Below are 17,756 nucleotides of genomic sequence, written 5' to 3'. Positions count from 1 at the left end.
TTAATTATCCTCAAGAGGACCAAGGGTAGAAAAAGAGGAATAAAAGAAAGATGAACGGGGGGGGGGGGGGGGGGAGGGGAAGACACAGAAAACTTTTCATAGTAAAATATTAAGCAACACTGTGGAATGTAAAACTACTTTGTAGTATTTCTGCAAATGTGCTGAGATCTGTGTATACATCAGGGCAAATCAGCAATGTGCAGACAGATACATTTATTTCACTGGGTGATGGGGATCCTCCATTAAGGATTGGAGTCCTGATGTTATGTTGCTGCTGCTTTTTCAAAAACGTAATATTTTGGGGCGCCTGGGTGGCGCAGTCGGTTAAGCGTCCGACTTCAGCCAGGTCACGATCTCGCGGTCCGTGAGTTCGAGCCCCGCATCAGGCTCTGGGCTGATGGCTCAGAGCCTGGAGCCTGTTTCCGATTCTGTGTCTCCCTCTCTCTCTGCCCCTCCCCCATTCATGCTCTGTCTCTCTCTGTCCCAAAAATAAATAAACGTTGAAAAAAAAAAAAAGTTATATAAAAAAAAAAAACGTAATATTTTAACAATAATTAATTTTAAAAATTTTTTTGTACACTTATTTATTTTTGAGAGACAGAGTGAGACAATGTGAGAGTGGGGGAGGGGCAGAGAGAGAAGGAGACACAGGATCGGAAGCAGGTTCCAGGCTCCGAGCTGTCAGCACAGAGCCCGCCGCGGGGCTCGAACCCACAGACCGTGAGATCATGACCTGAGCCGAAGTCGGATGCTCAACTGACTGAGTCACCCAGGCACCCCACAACAATTAATTTTTAAATCCCTCTTTTAAAAAAAAATTCTGATGTATAAGAATTCAGAAACTTCAGGATGCACTCCAGCAAAATGAAATGTGGGTCAGAGTAAGGAATTTAAAAAATAAAGAAAAATATGGAAAACAAGCAATACAGACACAGGCTAAATAATTCTTGATATTGTATTTGAGAAGTCAAATGCAATCGTTAAGAAAAAATTCCTTAAGCATATGTTGTAATTATTTTAGTTCACAGCACACTGTATCCAACATCCCAGATAATGTCAGTGAACCTATGGGTGAGAGAGGCAATTTTGCCTTTTTGTGGGAGAAGGTTACAGATACTCATTAGCGCTTGATATTGACCTCTACCTGGTGGTTTGCTGATGGCTCTCCTCTCAGGCTCCTTGAAGGGGAACTGCAGGCAGGTGTCCAGAGACTTGAAGCAGTCCTTCAGGGAATTCTGCTGGTAAAATTCCACCAGCTCCTGGAGGGACAGAGGGACGGAAGCTCTGCCAGTGGGCCAGCCCATGAGGGGCCAGGGCTGGAAGGGGTTACAGCTAACTCCTCGGGTGCAGCAGATCCCTCTTCTGACCTCCCTGGCAAGTGACTCCTGGACTGTTCCCCATGACGGGGGGCTCATTCCCTTCCTGAGCAACCAGGACTGTTTTATGGGGAAGAGATCACATTGCCTAAAGCTGGTTCTCTTAACAGCCAACTCACTTCATAATACATTTAACAAATAATCAACTTGCCTGATACCCAGCTCACCAAAACAACCCCCCGCCATGGATATCAAGAACCTTATTTTTATAATTAATTATTATAATAAGAAGAATGATTCTGTTTATTGAACACCTACTATGTGCTGGTCAGTGTGCAATCACACATCATCAGAATGTCCTAATAAGCGTGAAAGGAATACATTCACGATTCCCCCATTTTAAAAATGGAGAAACTGAGTCACAGAGAAGCCAAGTTCCTTGTCCAGGGTCTCATATCTGGAAAAGGGCAGATCCAGAATACAGTCCCCTGGAGGAAAGGGGCAATACAATGTAGTGGCTAAGACAAAACAAAATGTCTCATGGTTTGGAGTTCTAGATTTCAAACATGCCAGTATTATGAAAGACCAAAAAAAAAAAAAAAAGAAAAAAAGAGAGAGAGAGAGATTTTAGAAAGACTGACAAACTATTACAAATGAAAAGAGACTAAGGAGACAAAAGTTAAATGCAATGTGTGATCCTTAATTATATCCTGGAGGAAACACAGAGCTATAAAAGATATATATGGGGCCATCAGAAAGTTTGGAAATTGGGCTGCATATTACATAAATTTTGCAGCAACGCTCAACTTCCTGGGTATAATAATGATACTGTGATGAGGTACAAGAATGTCTTAGCTCTTATGGATATTCATGCTAAAGTATTTTTTGAAGAAGGGTCTTGACGCCTGCAACTTACTCTTATATACAGCAGATTAAATGTGTATAGGGGGCGGGGAGGGATTAGCAGAGGGCACAAAAGAGCAATTAGTAAATGTACATGAAAGATTCATGAATGTTCATCTCACTATTCCTGTAACGTTTTGGAAATTTTTCAGAAATTAAAAAAAAAAAAAAATGAGGAGCAAAATTTTCAGAAACAAGTTTGGGGGAGGAAAAAAAATTGTGGAATAAATTAACAGTCCCTAACCTTTTAGGAAGCCAAAGATCCGTTGGAGGATCGAGTGAAATCTGAGACCCTCGCCTCCAAGAAAAATACATTCAGGTATGTGCAAAATTCTGGATGTTCTACCAGAGGACCCAAAGCTCGGCAGGGATCCACAGACCGTAGGTAAGATCCATATGTCTTAGACCCATGGGCTTAAAATGTCTAAAAGATTGCCCCAAATTACAAGGCACCAAACAGGCATTTGAATTCTCAGTGAAAAGATCATTGGACAGATGAGGTCTTGAAACAAGACCAATGCTCTTCTGTGACACAAGGTAAGGACAAAACATCGATTTCACCTGTATGTGAAATGGGATGTCCCACAGTGACTTAAGGGAACACTGGAGTTCTTTCTAGAGCATGTCTGGCACTCACTAAGTGTTCAGTAAATGCTCATTGCCATTCATAACCGGCCATCAGGGGAATGAGTTGAAAGCCAGTTGTTCCACAGTGTTCTTTGAGAGGCTTCTCTGAGTGTGTGAAGGGGGGGGGGTGTCCCAAGATGGAGCTTCAGGGAGGGCCCTGCCTCGATGCTGGGAGACTGGGGATGGGGTAGATTGGCCCTTACCGTAAGCCCCCGGAAAGCCTTCTTCTCTGTAATCCGGTACAATCCTTCTGCTGTCATGATTTTAATGTGTTTGACCTCAACATTATACCTGGAAGCAGTGAGAGAGAGGCCCAGATGGTCACTCAGCCCTGAGGCTGGGGACCCAAGCTCATCTGTCCCCTGCCAGGGGTCAGCCCCAGTCTATACACCCCCAACCACGGAAGGCACAATCTTGACAAATTCAGGGAGGGCGAGACCACTGAATCACCTTCCCTGATTCAGAGGGTCGTTAAGAAGTCACAAAGATCTTGTAAAGAAAGACACGTTCTATAACAGAGAAGATGAAGGACCTAGAATCTATAGGATGGGAAAAGAGACCCATTTCCACCAAGATGGCAGACCACACATCAGTAAGGGCATGGAAGAGATATTCACATCTGCCAACAAGGAAACCTAGATAACAACAACAACAACAACAATCTGACTACAGAAAACTAGAAATGATGAGGAAAAAAAATGCTGAGCTCTCAAAAAAGCAAGGGAAATTCCCAGTGGCCAGAAATGAGGTTGAAACTAAAAACCAAGCTTATTGCATGAACTGCTACCCTACAGGGTCTGTTTATCTTGGTCACCAAGTATCTCATGCCTTGATGACCCCACAGAGACATGGGATGAGTTACTGGGTCCATGGAGGTGGAGTTAGCAGCGAGACCTGCCTACACCCCATAAGCCTGGACGGTCAAATGCTAGATCCTCTAGAAAAACCACCCATCGCACAGGCGGCCAATAAAAAAGGTCTGTCTCAGACTCAACACAGAAAAGTCACCCTTGTGAATTCAGAACCTCAGACCTGCCCTCATGCAGGTTTTGGTGTTTGAACTTAAACCACATGTACAGCCTGGGAAGCTAAAGAATTAACCTAAAAACAAATCCACCTGTTGGTGACCCCAATGAAAGCCAATGCAAAATCTCTGGAGACCCAAGCAGCAGAAGACTGCCACCAGGAAAGCCCCACCCGAGATCACAAGACGAAATTTCAGGGGCGCCTGGGCAGCTCAGTTGGTTAAGCATCCGACTCTTGATTCTGGCTCAGGTCACGATCTCACGGTTCGTGGGATAGAGCCCCGTGCCGGGCTCTGTGCTGACAGTGCAGAGCCTGCTTGGGATTCTCTCTCTCCCTCTTGCTCAGCCCCTCCCCCACTCTCTCTCTCTCTCTAAATAAATAAATAAATAAATAAACTTAAGGAGAAAAAGACAAAATTACAAAACCAACCAGGAAACAAGTCACCGTGAGTGAGAAGCTCACACAACAGACAGACGTGAGTGAAGGGACCCACTAGCCTTGGGCCCAGGTGGCATTTCCGCCTCTCACTAGGATGAGCTAAATGCCTTTTGGAGACCGTCTGGGAGGCATATCTTTTTCTTGCAGATGTCAGTCAAGTAAAAGGAACAAGACGGATAAAAACACCCAGGACGCCATAGGGCTCAGTGAGAGATGGCTGTCAGGATAGTTCATTCCCTTCCTCCCAGGCTCCTTCCTGCGGCACCCAAATCACAGGGAGTCAGGGGTGGGAGGAGTTACTTAATGCTGATGGCAAATTCTGCTGAGTCCTTCACCCGCTGCCGCACCAAGAACGTCCCATCCGAGCGGTTGGTGAGGATACTTTCTGCCCCGGCGCGCTCCATGGGGCCAGCGTACCTGTCAGGATACATCGGGGAGAGAGGTCCACACGGCCCCTATGCTTGAGCCCCCCCGTTGTCATACTGAGGCCACTGTTTCCCCCATCCTGTGATTTTTCAGCAGGTGACAGTCCCAGGGCAGGCTGCTCCAAAATGGGCCACTTTGGTGTCAAGACTATTTTGGGTTAAAAAGCAATCAAAACTCTTTATCTTCCCCCCCCGCCCCACCCGACCAAAAAAAAAAAAAAAAAGAGGGGCGCCTGGGTGGCGCAGTCGGTTGAGCGTCCGACTTCAGCCAGGTCACGATCTCGCGGTCCGTGAGTTCGAGCCCCGCGTCAGGCTCTGGGCTGATGGCTCAGAGCCCGGAGCCTGTTTCCGATTCTGTGTCTCCCTCTCTCTCTGCCCCTCCCCCGTTCATGCTCTGTCTCTCTCTGTCCCAAAAATAAATAAACGTTGAAAAAAAAAAAAAAAAAAAAAAGAAACTGCCCCAAACGGATTCGGACAGAGCACCTGCTGGGGGCAAAGAGCTGTCAGCACAGACTCGTCCATTAGGCTACGAACGAAGTACAGACACAGAGGAACCTAGCAAGTCCTGTTTGATCAAATCCTCTGTGACCCACGGCTTTTGAGTGGCCCAGCAAACATATGTGTACCAAAGATTTCCTCTTCTTCATCTTCCAGAGAAGTGCCTTCCTTCCCTTTCAAGTCCCACACCGCTGCTCCCTTCTCCTTGGTTCAGAATGATGTATATGCCTCCGTTTGCCCGACTGTCTTGGGATTTCAGCGTCTGGGTGGCGTCCCCACACACACAAAATTCAATTTGACTTTTCTCCTCTCACTCTGTGTCGTGTCAATCTGATTCTTAGTTCCCCTAGAAGGACCTTGAAGGGGACGGGAATTCTGGCTCCCTGAAATGCCCTTTTATAATGAACTGGTAATCTCCTAAGTAAACCCTTTTCCTGCATTCTGGGAGTTTGTGTTAGCAAACTGGGGACGATGTTGTGGGAACCTCTAATTTACAGCCGGTCGGTGGGAAGTCCTGGAAGCCTGGACCGGACATTGGCAGTCTCCTGGGAACCGACCCCTAACCGGTGGGGACCGCAGTCATCTCTAGGTGGGCAGTGTCAGAAGTGAACTGAACTGCATGACAGCCAGCTGAGAGGGGAGAATTGCAGAACTGCTTAGATGTGGGGAAAAACCCACACACTCGGCTGAGACTGTGAGTATAGAAAAGCAGACGTTTTCCCCTTTTCTCTGGAATTTGGCATTACTGGGACGGGCATTTACCGCATCCACACTCCTCGCCCGTCTCTGTGGCCACCAGGACAGAAGCTGGATGAGAGAGAGGGGTGAGACACTAGCCTCGGAGACCAACTGCAAAGAGGGAGCCAAAATACTCCACCAGCAAGGTAAAAGATAGCAAGTGAAGCAAGGAGTATTTTAATGCAAGACTTTTATTTTTTTTTTATTTATTTTTTTTTTTAATTTTTTTTTTCAATGTTTATTTATTTTTGGGACAGAGAGAGAGACAGAGCATGAACGGGGGAGGGGCAGAGAGAGAGGGAGACACAGAATCCGAAACAGGCTCCAGGCTCTGAGCCATCAGCCCAGAGCCCGACGCGGGGCTCGAACTCACAGACCGCGAGATCGTGACCTGGCTGAAGTCGGACGCTTAACCGACTGCGCCACCCAGGCGCCCCAATGCAAGACTTTTAAAAGTCAAAATGATTGCGAAAGCAGCCAGAAAGGGAGCAAGGCTCTGACATGTACCGCTTCGTGGATGGATCCCGAACATAGGATGCTCAGAAAAGAGAGCCGGACACAAAAGGCCATGGAGTGTGTGGTCCCATGTGTGTGGAATGTCCAGAAAAGGCACATCCACAGACAGGAAGGGGTCAGAGAGGAAGGTGCTGGGGGCTGGGGAGGCAGGGGGGTGACCACACACGGGGGCAGGGTTTCCTTTGGGGGGATGGAATGTTCTAGACTCATAGTGATGATGGCCACCCAACCTTGTGAATGTAGTAAATGCCACTGGATATAAATATATTTGTGCCGTAATGTAAATATATAACATAAAGAATGTATATTAATATATATATTAATTATATATATAATTAATTATAATATATGACTATATATTATATACTATATTATAATTATAATGTATAGTTATATAGTATATTATATAATATATACTATACTATAATATATATTAATTAATTATATTATAATTAATATATCATATAATATATTAATATATATTATAGATAATACACAATTATGGATGAGACATAAATGTGAATATGAATGTATTATGTTATAACTATAAATACATAACACACATACTATTTACTAGTTTTGGATGATATGTAATTACAGATGATATATAAACGTGGATATGAATATATTTACGCCGCAAATGTAAATATATAACAAATAATATACCATTAACTTGAGGTAATATATAACTGTATATGATATATGCATGTAAATATGTAATATAAATATAAATACTAACATAAACGCCACTTTAAACGGTTAGTTGTACGTTATGTGGATTTCACCTCAGGTTTTGAAATGAATGCAAAAGAAAATCCATGGTGAACAAAATGCCAAGGCTTTAAATAAAGACAACCTTGGGGCGCCTGGGTGGCGCAGTCGGTTAAGCGTCCGACTTCAGCCAGGTCACGATCTCGCGGTCCGGGAGTTCGAGCCCCGCGTCAGGCTCTGGGCTGATGGCTCAGAGCCCGGAGCCTGTTTCCGATTCTGTGTCTCCCTCTCTCTCTGCCCCTCCCCCGTTCATGCTCTGTCTCTCTCTGTCCCAAAAATAAATAAACGTTGAAAAAAAAAATTAAAAAAAAAAAATAAATAAATAAATAAAGACAACCACCTCCATACTCTTGGGTTCAACTCTTTCTACCCCCAGCCCTGTCAGCTCCTGTCTTTATTTACAGTTTCGATATTTTGCTTATCATGGATTTAGTTTGCCTTGCTTTCGATTATTTTAAATGCCGCATTGAACCATCACGGATCTCAATGCCTGAGTGTTTGGCTGCCTCCTCCAATTCTGCACCTAAAGTGAGGGTCTCGCTCTCCCGATACAATTCCACGCCTGGTGACCACATCCCAACAGGGGAGGGCAGACACCAGGTCTGAATCCTGGCTCTGCTACTTGGCTGCTCTGTGACCTTGGGAGCTGATTTTGCCACACTCTGAGCCCCAGTTTTCTCTTGTAAAAAAAAGGAAGATAAAACTACCCTCTGGAGAGGACATTTCTGACCAGACGTGGCTGAGGCGCCTAACACGTGGTCTGTCAGCATCATGACTTTCCAGAGGCAGTAAGGTCAGGCTCTGGAGTCAGGCAGATGGGCTCCATCCCATCTCCGTTCCCTTCCTCACTGTGTGACATCGAACAAGTCACTTCCCCTCTCTGAGCCTCGGTTGCCTCCTTCTTTCCCAAAAGGAAAGGAGAGCGGCCAAGGGTTGGTATGAAAATTCAACGCGCTCCCTAAAGCGTGGACACAGCAGCCATAAAAACGGTCCCGTGTTACATCATCTAAGAGGCCAGTGATCATAAAAGGCACTGTTCCTTCATGGGCCATTATGAAATAAAAACCACTACCCTGGGGCGCCTGGGTGGCGCAGTCGGTTAAGCGTCCGACTTCAGCCAGGTCACGATCTCGCGGTCCGGGAGTTCGAGCCCCGCGTCGGGCTCTGGGCTGATGGCTCAGAGCCTGGAGCCTGTTTCCGATTCTGTGTCTCCCTCTCTCTCTGCCCCTCCCCCGTTCATGCTCTGTCTCTCTCTGTCCCAAAAATAAATAAACGTTGAAAAAAAATAAAAACCACTACCCATAAAAGTAGGCAGAAGACTGATATTCCGTCGACTGTAAGAGCCATTGCAATGTCAGAGATGTTAAACACATGAAAAATAAAAAGTGCTTACTGTGTGCCAGGCACAGGACTAACAGCCCATTAAAGCCTTTACAACAGCCCTAGGAAGCATAAGTCAGTATTAGTCTATTTTCCAGAAAGGAAAGCTGAAGCACAGAGAGGTTGAGTTACTGGCCCAAGGTCACACAGCTGGGAAATACTGGACTCAGGATTTGAACCCTGTCAGTGGGCTCCAGAATCAACACTATAAACACCCGCCCCTCACTGCTCTACATTCAATAGGCGCTCAAAAAACAGGGGCGAGGGGCTGCTGGTAACATCACCACCATCATTTTCCTTCCAGTGAGGCCCTCATCGCCCAAAGTCAGGGACCTTCTTTTGTTTGCTCGCGCCTCAGCAGCCCTGGGCTCAGGGCTCCGTCCAGCAGTCGATGCCCAGAGTTCAAAAAATGAATGAGATATTGGTTTGGAGTCGCCTTCCGTGCCCAGCCAGGGAACCCACCCCAGGGGGCCCAAGTTGAAAATAAGAAAGGTAGTTCCACTCACCAGAGATGAACAGTCAGGTCCTGAGGGGGACCCTGGGGACACAGAGACCGAGACTTAGGGTAAAGAGCCAAGGTTAGCAACGGAGTGCAGGGTGCATCACTCATATACTCATTCACTCTGCCATCATTTATTGAGTGTTTATTATACGCCAGGCACTGTGCTATTCATTGAAGACACAGCCTCAGAATCTAATGGGAGAGACTGGTCCACTTCCAGTCAGGGGTTGTCCAGCCACTGTTGTAGCATGACCCTCAAGTTAAGAATGGATTTTACGGGGCGCCTGGGTGGCTCAGTCGGTTAAGCGGCCGACTTCGGCTCAGGTCACGATCTCACGGTCCGTGAGTTCGAGCCCCGCGTTGGGCTCTGTGCTGACGGCTCAGAGCCTGGAGCCTGTTTTGGATTCTGTGTCTCCCTCTCTCTGACCCTCCCCCATTCATGCTCTGTCTCTCTCTGTCTCAAAAATAAATAAACATTAAAAAAAAAAAAGAATGGATTTTACATTTTTAAATGGTTGACAAAAATCAAAGGAAGAATATTATTGCTCGGCATGTGAAGATGGGGTGAAATTCACATGCCAAGGTCCAGAAATTCAGTTTTATTGGGACAGTGGTCAGGCTCACTCATTTACACATCGTCTGTGCTGCTTTGGTACCATTCTGGCAGAGGTGAGAAATCACAAAAGAGAGCATCTGACCTACAAAGATGAAACTCTATATTATCCGTCTATTTACGGAAAGCCCAACCCCTGGTCTGAATACATGTAAAAGTGCACGCTTTCACCACATCAGGACGGCTATTGTAAAATAACAAAAAACAAACAAAACAAAACAAAACAAGAACAGAAAAATAACAAGTGTTGGGAAGGATATAGGGAAATTGGAAACCTTGTTGCGTTACTGGCAGAAATGTGAAATGGCACAGCTACTACTGAAAACAGACGGTGGTTCCTGAAAACCTAAAAATAGAATTACCATATGGCCCAGCGATTCGTCTTCTGGGTATCTACCCGAAAGAATTAAAAGCAGGGATTCGAAGAGATATTTACACATCCGTGTTCCTAGCAACGTTACCCACGATTGCCAGAGGGTTAGGTCTCCATCAACAGATGGACAGATAAACCAAATGTGGCATGCACACACAATGGATTATTAGCCATAAGAAGACAGACATTCTGACATCTGTTACAACATGGATGAACTCTGAAAATGTTATGCTCACTGCAAAAGCTGGTCTCAAAGGGACACATATACCACTCATCCGAGGTCCCTAGAGGAGCCAAATTCACAGAGACAGGAAGTAGATGGTGGGAGCCAGGGGCTGGGGGACGGGGCGGGGACTTAGGGTTTCAGCTCTGCAGGATGGAGAGTTCTGGAAATGGACAGTGGTGGTGGTTGCACAAACGTACGAATGTATCTAATGCCACTGAACTGTATACTCAAAAATGGCTAAAATGGTAAATTTTATACAACTTGTGTTTGACCATAATTTAAAAATAGTAATAATATGGGGCGCCTGGGGGCCTCAGTCAGTTGAGCGTCAGACTTCAGCTCAGGTCATGATCTCACAGTCTGTGGGTTCGAGCCCCGTGTCGGGCTCTGTGCTGACAGCTCAGAGCCTGGAGCCCGCTTGGGATTCTCTCTCTCCCTCCCCTTCTCCCTGTCCCTCCTCGACTTGCCCTCTTTCTCAAAATAAAAAAATAAACTTGGAAAAAAACAACAAAAATAAAAATAGTAATGGAAAGAATGTGTAAGTACCACCTGTATCTAGTTCTGAAACATCACTCCAAAAGAAAACCCAAACACATCACCCATTAAACAGTCGGTCCCAAAGCCCCCCACCTCCAGCATCTGGGAGCCACCAATCTGCTCTCTGTTCCTGTGGATGTACCTATTTGAGATATTTCACATAAATGAAATGATTGCAAAATGTACTATACCACTGAAGCGTGCACTTTAAAATGGTTTTTATGTTTTTCAAATTTCACCTCAATTTTTTTTTAAAGGGGAAGAAAAGAATGAAATATTCTGTGCACAATATGAAAAGATCCCAAGATATATTAAAAGGCAAGCAGGGGGCTGCAAAATAGTATTAAATCTTCTGAATAAATCATGGGGCAAATGAGAATTGCTATTCGTATCGACTTAGTATGTATATTAAGAAACTCCAGACAGACACTCATAAAACAAATACAATAATAGCTATCTTGTAAGGAGGATGGAATCCTTCAGTAGAAAGGAGAACTGCCATTTTTTCTATCTTTTCTTAGAGCCTTCATTGTAATGAGAGAGAAGGAGGCTAGGACAGGTGTAGTTTTAAGAAGGCAGTACATTTGGAGGCAGAAATTGGAGAGATGCCCAGATCTTGGCTTCTGAATGCCGTGTCCCACTGAAAGAACCAGGGCTCCTTGGAAAAACAGTTGATTCCAAGACTGAGGCATGGGAAGTACAAGGTAGGTCTGGTTTTGTGCCAGAAAATAAGGAACAGCTCAGAGAATGATGGGGACATATCAAAAGGACAGATGAGCCAGCCTGATGGGGCTCCCGCTGGCCAAAGCTGGGACCATTTTTAGAATAAGAATCCACAGGCATTTCCTGAGATACATACATGCATACATACCTGATTGATTAGTAATTAGATAGATACCTGCCTACATAGAATTATAGATGTTCGATACATATATAGGTATGTAGATTAATACATAAATAATTGATGGACACACAGAGACACAGATAGATATATAGCTGATCATTAGATATACAGATGCCTGACTGATAGGTAGGTTGAGTGACTGATTGATTGACTGACTGACAGAAAGGGAGGCAGCTCATCCTTACATCTTCTAATAAACTTGGACAGAACAATGACATTGGAAATGCATAGCTCCACAGTGGAGAAACCTGGGAGACCTCAGGCCAAAAAAGAAAAAAAAAAAAATCTCTAAAAGACAATTTAGGGAAAATTGTCAAAATTTAAATATGGACTACAGGTTAAATCGTAGTATAACGTCAATGTCAAGTGTTAAATTCATGGTTGTTAAAATCACGCCATGGTTATGTAAGAAAAGGTTCTTGTTCTCAGGAGGTGTTTAAGGGTGAAGGGAAAACATAGCTGTAAACTTACTTTTAAATGTCTCAGGAAAACAATAATATGAAATTTTTAAATAAAATAAAATGTGCAGAGAAAGAACAAATGTGGACAGCTGGTGAATCTGGGAAAGGCTATTTGGAGTTGCTTGCGTTATTGTAGCCACCTTTCTGGAAGTCTGAAATGATACAAAATTCAAGCAACAGAAGGGGAGTTTCCCTCTGCGGGTTCCTATTTGGGCTGTGAAGCAGGCAGAGGGGTATCTGCAGTGAGGGAGAGAGGTCTGGGGAGATGGGAAAGACCTGAGGTCATCGTAGAGCGAGGGGGCTGGGTGGGCAGAGACTGGGCGCAGTGCGGGCAGGTGCGTCCACAGGAGCTGGGCCGAGAGGCCTGGGTGGCCCCAGCACCCGATGGGATAGCACTCGCTGCCTCTGAAAGGAAGCCAGCGACTGGCCAGCCTTCTGGCCACCCCTGATTTTCTGCAGTACGAGGGAGAGGACCTTCATACAGGAAGAATCAAGAGGGAAAGGATTGGTCATCATTCTCCATGTGCCCCCCGCCCCCCCCCCCCCGCCTCCACTCGGGGCTCGGTCGACACGTTAGGCAGAGCACGGGGTTTGGGAATGACTTACCGTGATGGGCAGCCCCTCTCTATCTCAGGGGTGTTCATTCAAGGCTTCCCGCCCTCGCAGGACCCTCTCCAGACCCCCCTTGCCCTCTCTCCATCCAGATTTGAGGCACTTACATGCACGTAGGGCTTGACCCTGTTACAGGGAAACCAGCCAACTTCATTGGTAGCCGTATTCCTGCCCTAAAAATCCGGGAGGGAAAGACACAGACGCAGAAGTTACTTGCATTCATGTGCGTGTATGTGTGTGTGCCCATCTTTCTACCCACTGGCCATCTGCCCACCCATCCATCCCTCTGTGGCCCGCGTGACCCATGGAGTTCTAGCCAGTATCAACCACCTGGCAAGACGGCCAGCTCAGAAGGGCCAGGCCAGCCCTAGAAATCCCCATGTATAACACCCTCCCCAGATGCCTCCTCCAGACCAGCCTCCCCTTGCCAAAGCCTTCCCGGGACCGCCTACGCCCATGACCCCACACTCAGATCCTTCTCCATCACTCCCACCGCCCAGCCTGTACCTCCCACCAGTTCTGTTCGGCCTCAGCCTTGGTGAGCTCCACGATGTCTCCAGGGTTGAGCCGCAGGAAAGGACCAATGGCTCCAGGTGGTGGGGGAAGCCCATAGTATTCCTGGCACACTTCCATCTTGGGCAGGCCTGGAGGGAAGGGAAGGTGGTGGCTCAGTGCGGTTGGCGGCCACGGATTTTCAGACCTGAGCCTCACCGCCCTCCAGGATGGCGAAAATTAGAGACCAGGAGAAACACACCCTCGTGTGTGCCAAAAGTCCGAGACGGGCTGTCTTCACAAGAGCCCCAAACTGGAAACAACCCAATGGCCTCAATGGAATGCATAAACTGAGTGTGATAGAAGCACACAACAGAACGTGACACAGCAATGAACAAATTACTGTCACAAGCAACCACGTCAATGAGTCTCACCAACACGACGCAGGAGGAGGACATACCACATGATTTCATTTTTACGAAGTTCGAGGAAAGGCAAAACTGACCTATGGTGGTAGGGGTCTAAGAGTGGTCCCCTCGGAGAGCCAGGTGGGGGGGGGGGGGTACTGAACAGCAGTCTGGTAAAGCCTTCTGTGTGGAGGAGTTGAATAATCTCTCCTGTCCAGCAGGGCAGTCATTAGTCAGCCACACATGGCTAGTGTGGCTGAGTACGGGAGTTTTAAGGTTATTTAAATTAGTTTCAATTTGCATTGGACAGTGTAGTTCTAGAATTCGGTGAAACGTTCCATATCTTGATCTGTGTGGTGGTTACAGGGGTAGAAATTCATGGCGCCATGAAGTTAAGATTTGCTCACTTATACACATTACAGTATGTGTTTTCTATCTCAATAAACAGTGTGTGTGTGTGTGTGTGTGTGTGTATATATATATATACACACACACACACACACACACATATGCATATATATAATGGATATGTACAAGTGTGTGTATTAATATAAGTGTATATAATATATTAATATTAATTAATATAATTATATATATTAAATATAATTAGTTATATTAATACAATATATTAATATATATATAATATGCATAGATATAAATACATATAATAGATACACACACACTTACTTTTCTAAATGTGCATCTATTTTTGACAGAGAGAGAGTGCAGAGGAGGGGCAGAGAGAGAGGGAGAGAGAATCCCAAGCAGGCACTGCAGAACCTGATGTGGGGCTTGAACTCACGAACTGTGAGATCAAGTCCTGGGCCAAAATCAAGAGTCGGACACTTAACCAACTAAGCCACCCAGGCACCCCTACACACACACACACACACACACACACACACACACACACACACATATAAATATTTCCCTCTCTTGAGGACATTTGGGTTGTTTCTGGTTTTTGACAAATAAAGCTGACATACACTTTTGTATAAAACGGATTATACAACGCATATAAATCTACGTGTAATTATATATACGTTCTTCTTATTGAATCATTTGTTTCTAATTTTTTATTATTTCAAATAAAGCTGATATATCTATATCTATCTATAGACACAGATTATGATATCTATAGATCTTTGTACATTGACATCTATATATGAATATACATAGACACGGATAGATAGATATGAAGTCTGAGCCTTTACACTGACTCTGTATTATTATGAGCAAAGGTTTTACTTCCTCAGCCACACCAAACTGTTCTCACGTGTTTAATGCTGCCTGGCTTCCCTGCCTCCCAGCCTTTGCGCATGCCATTCCCTCTGCCTGGAACACCCCTGCCCTCCTCCCCACCTGCCTAACCCTCTCATCCATCAAATGTCTGCCTAAATGTCTCCTCCTCTGAGAAGCCTTCCCTGAAGGCTCAGATCTGTCAAGTCCCCCAGGTTCTATGTGCCAGAGAACCTTCTAGTCCGCCCACTACAAGGTAATGTCTTGAAATTCTCTCCCTCACCACTGGTCTCAGAGCTTCTGGAGGATGAGAGGCCCCAGATGTGACCACGTATACAGTAGATATTGAACACAAGGCACCCATCACTGCTGTGATGCCACAAAATTCATCAACATAGGAATGAGTCCAGCCTTTCCCCCCTGCCATTGGGCTAAAATGAATCTGTGCCCTCCACTTCCCCATCCTCGAGTGGAGGGCACTCTGCTGAAACTATAGATCATGATAAGATTCTGTGGCACAGAATCAAGAGGAGAGGAGGTAAGGACCACCAGAGGCGTGCCGTGTTGGAAAGCAAGGAAAGAGAGGCGGTGAAGAGGAGAAATTGGACGGAAAGATAAAGAGCACCTTTGCAAGGATGGCTACTGCCCCATGCCTTCTCTTCCTAGTGTTTGAGCAAAGCAAGTAAATAATTTGGGTCATTTTTAAAGTTTTTTTAATGTTATTTATTTTTGAGAGAGAGAGGGAGACAGCATGAGCAGGGGAGGGGCAGAGACACAGAATCCGAAGCAGGCTCCGGGCTCTGAGCTGTCGGCACAGAGCCCGATGAGGGGCTCGAACCCACCAACCGCGAGATCATGACCTGAGCCAAAGTCGGACGCTCAACCGACTGAGCCACCCGGGCGCCCCCAGTTGGTTATCTTTAAATTCCTTTCGGGTTTCTAGGACTGCAACCAATGGCTCACAGCTTTACAAGCAGGACCTTATGTGATCGTTAATATAACTGTTGAGATCTGGGGCAGAGACCAGGCTTCCTCCTGCCCCACACAACGCCCACCCCCCTCAGACTCACCCAGGTCATTCCGCTTTTTGTCCTGAGGTCGGCGATGTGGCTTATCCTGGAGGGAGACAGCAAGACTGCAAGTGTGGCTCCCCAGGCCCAGCCTGGGGCCCCCTCAGCTCCTATGTGAGCACCCAGCAAAGGGCCATGCCCACTGCTGGGGTCTCCTGGGTCACCCTTCCTTATCCCCCATGATTTCTCATACAGAGAAAGGAGAATGGGGGTCTTACCTTCTTCATAGTTCCTGAAAAATCTATGGGGGGCAGGGAAGGAAATAGTTAGCATGGAAACCCCCCCCCCCCCCACAGGACCAAGCCCACCTGCCCCAGTCTCTCCCACTGGTACCTTGCCCATGTCGGCCACATGGAGGGACCCTTCCCAGACACTCCTTGTGTGCAGGTGCCCGGCACCGATGACAACGGTAACCCTGATAGAAAGTGCCTCTGGGATGCCAAGGGGAGATTAAGGGACGTCAGTGATGTTGACTGGACACAGCCGATCATTTTGCCAACAACGTGAAGGGTGCCCTTGGGTTCTCTTCAGGGCAAGAGAGAGATGCAGAAGCGGAGGCCCAAGGGAGAGCCTCCCACCTCCCAACCCAGGGGACAGACAGCCAGAGAAGCCCCTCTGAGGAGGACGAGCTGACTGCACCCAGGCCCCAGGCCCATCCCCCCCAGACCCCTACCTCAGCAGCATCTGGCAAGCCTTGCACGACGTGGTCTCCTCAAAGGAGAACATTTGGAAGTCGTGCCCATTGGCAGTAGCGTTCTCAGGGTAGATGTTGGAGCTGGAGAGGGGAGAGAATTCCCCGTGACGGAACAGCATTCAGCCGCACAAGGGAATGAAGTACCAACACGCGCTGCCCTTTGGATGTATCGGGGCAGCCATACTGGATACGCTACATAAACCAGAAGCCATGTCTCCAGCCCTCCACTGATGGGCATTTGGGTGGAGACAGAGAGCAGACCGGTGGTTGCCAGGGGCTGGGAGCAGGGGAAATGGGGACTGAGTACTACATGGGTGCAGGGTTTCCTTTTGGGGGGATGAAAATGTTTTGGAACTTAGAGGTGGTGGTTACACAATATCGTGAGGCACTAAATGCCATTGAATCACACACTTTAAAATAGCGAAATTTTTGTCACGTGAGCTTCATCTCAAGAAGACGAAGAAAGGGAGCCTGGGGGGCTCAGTCAGGTTAGCATGCGACTCTTGATTTCGGCTCAGGTCACGATCTCACCGTTTGTGAGACTGAGCCCCGCTTCGGGCTCTGTGCTGACAGTGCAGAGCCTGCTTGGGATTCTCTCTCTCCTTCTCTCTCTCTCTGCCCCTCCCTCACACACACACACACACACACACACACACACACACTCTTGCTGTCTCTCTCAAAATAAATAAAACAAACGTGAAGAAGAAAAAGAGGAAGGAGGAGGAGGAGAGGAAAGGGAAGGGGAAGGATAAACGGAAGGAGAAGAAGAAGGAAGAGAAGGAGGGAGAGGAGTGGGAGGAGGGGGAGAGGGAGGAAGGGGAGGAGGAGAAGAAAAAGAAGAAAAAGGAGGAGGAAGAGGGGTTCAGGGTGGCGGCTGAAGCTCACACACAGAACACTGACATTCTGAGGATGCAGACAGCATTAAAAGCCTACGCTTCCCATTTCGCAGATGGGGAAGCTGAGGTTCAGAGTGGCCCTACGGAACAGA

The 17,756-nt window shown here is 46.6% G+C and overlaps 1 protein-coding gene across 8 annotated transcripts in view; it reads right to left on the bottom strand.

Moving 5' to 3' along the window:
- VAV1 (vav guanine nucleotide exchange factor 1) overlaps positions 1-17,756 on the bottom strand; it is a 50,328-nt gene that overhangs the window by 2,672 nt on the left and 29,900 nt on the right. For 4 of the 8 annotated variants that reach the window (XM_045491770.1, XM_045491769.1, XM_045491774.1 and 1 more), the window contains 10 exons: positions 16,748-16,849; positions 16,408-16,505; positions 16,293-16,315; positions 16,075-16,120; positions 13,374-13,510; positions 12,974-13,039; positions 9,145-9,176; positions 4,611-4,727; positions 3,050-3,137; positions 1,139-1,259 (listed from right to left, as the gene is read on the bottom strand). In XM_045491770.1, the coding sequence (XP_045347726.1) occupies positions 1,139-1,259; positions 3,050-3,137; positions 4,611-4,727; positions 9,145-9,176; positions 12,974-13,039; positions 13,374-13,510; positions 16,075-16,120; positions 16,293-16,315; positions 16,408-16,505; positions 16,748-16,849 (830 nt within the window). The remainder of the gene's footprint in view (positions 1-1,138; positions 1,260-3,049; positions 3,138-4,610; positions 4,728-9,144; positions 9,177-12,973; positions 13,040-13,373; positions 13,511-16,074; positions 16,121-16,292; positions 16,316-16,407; positions 16,506-16,747; positions 16,850-17,756) is intronic. The other 4 variants (XM_045491771.1, XM_045491772.1, XM_045491776.1 and 1 more) reach the window with 1 other exon arrangement.

This window comes from Leopardus geoffroyi, chromosome A2 (genome assembly GCF_018350155.1).
Source record: "Leopardus geoffroyi isolate Oge1 chromosome A2, O.geoffroyi_Oge1_pat1.0, whole genome shotgun sequence".
Classification (NCBI taxonomy): domain Eukaryota; kingdom Metazoa; phylum Chordata; class Mammalia; order Carnivora; family Felidae; genus Leopardus; species Leopardus geoffroyi.
This window is presented reverse-complemented; position numbering and strand designations above follow the sequence as displayed.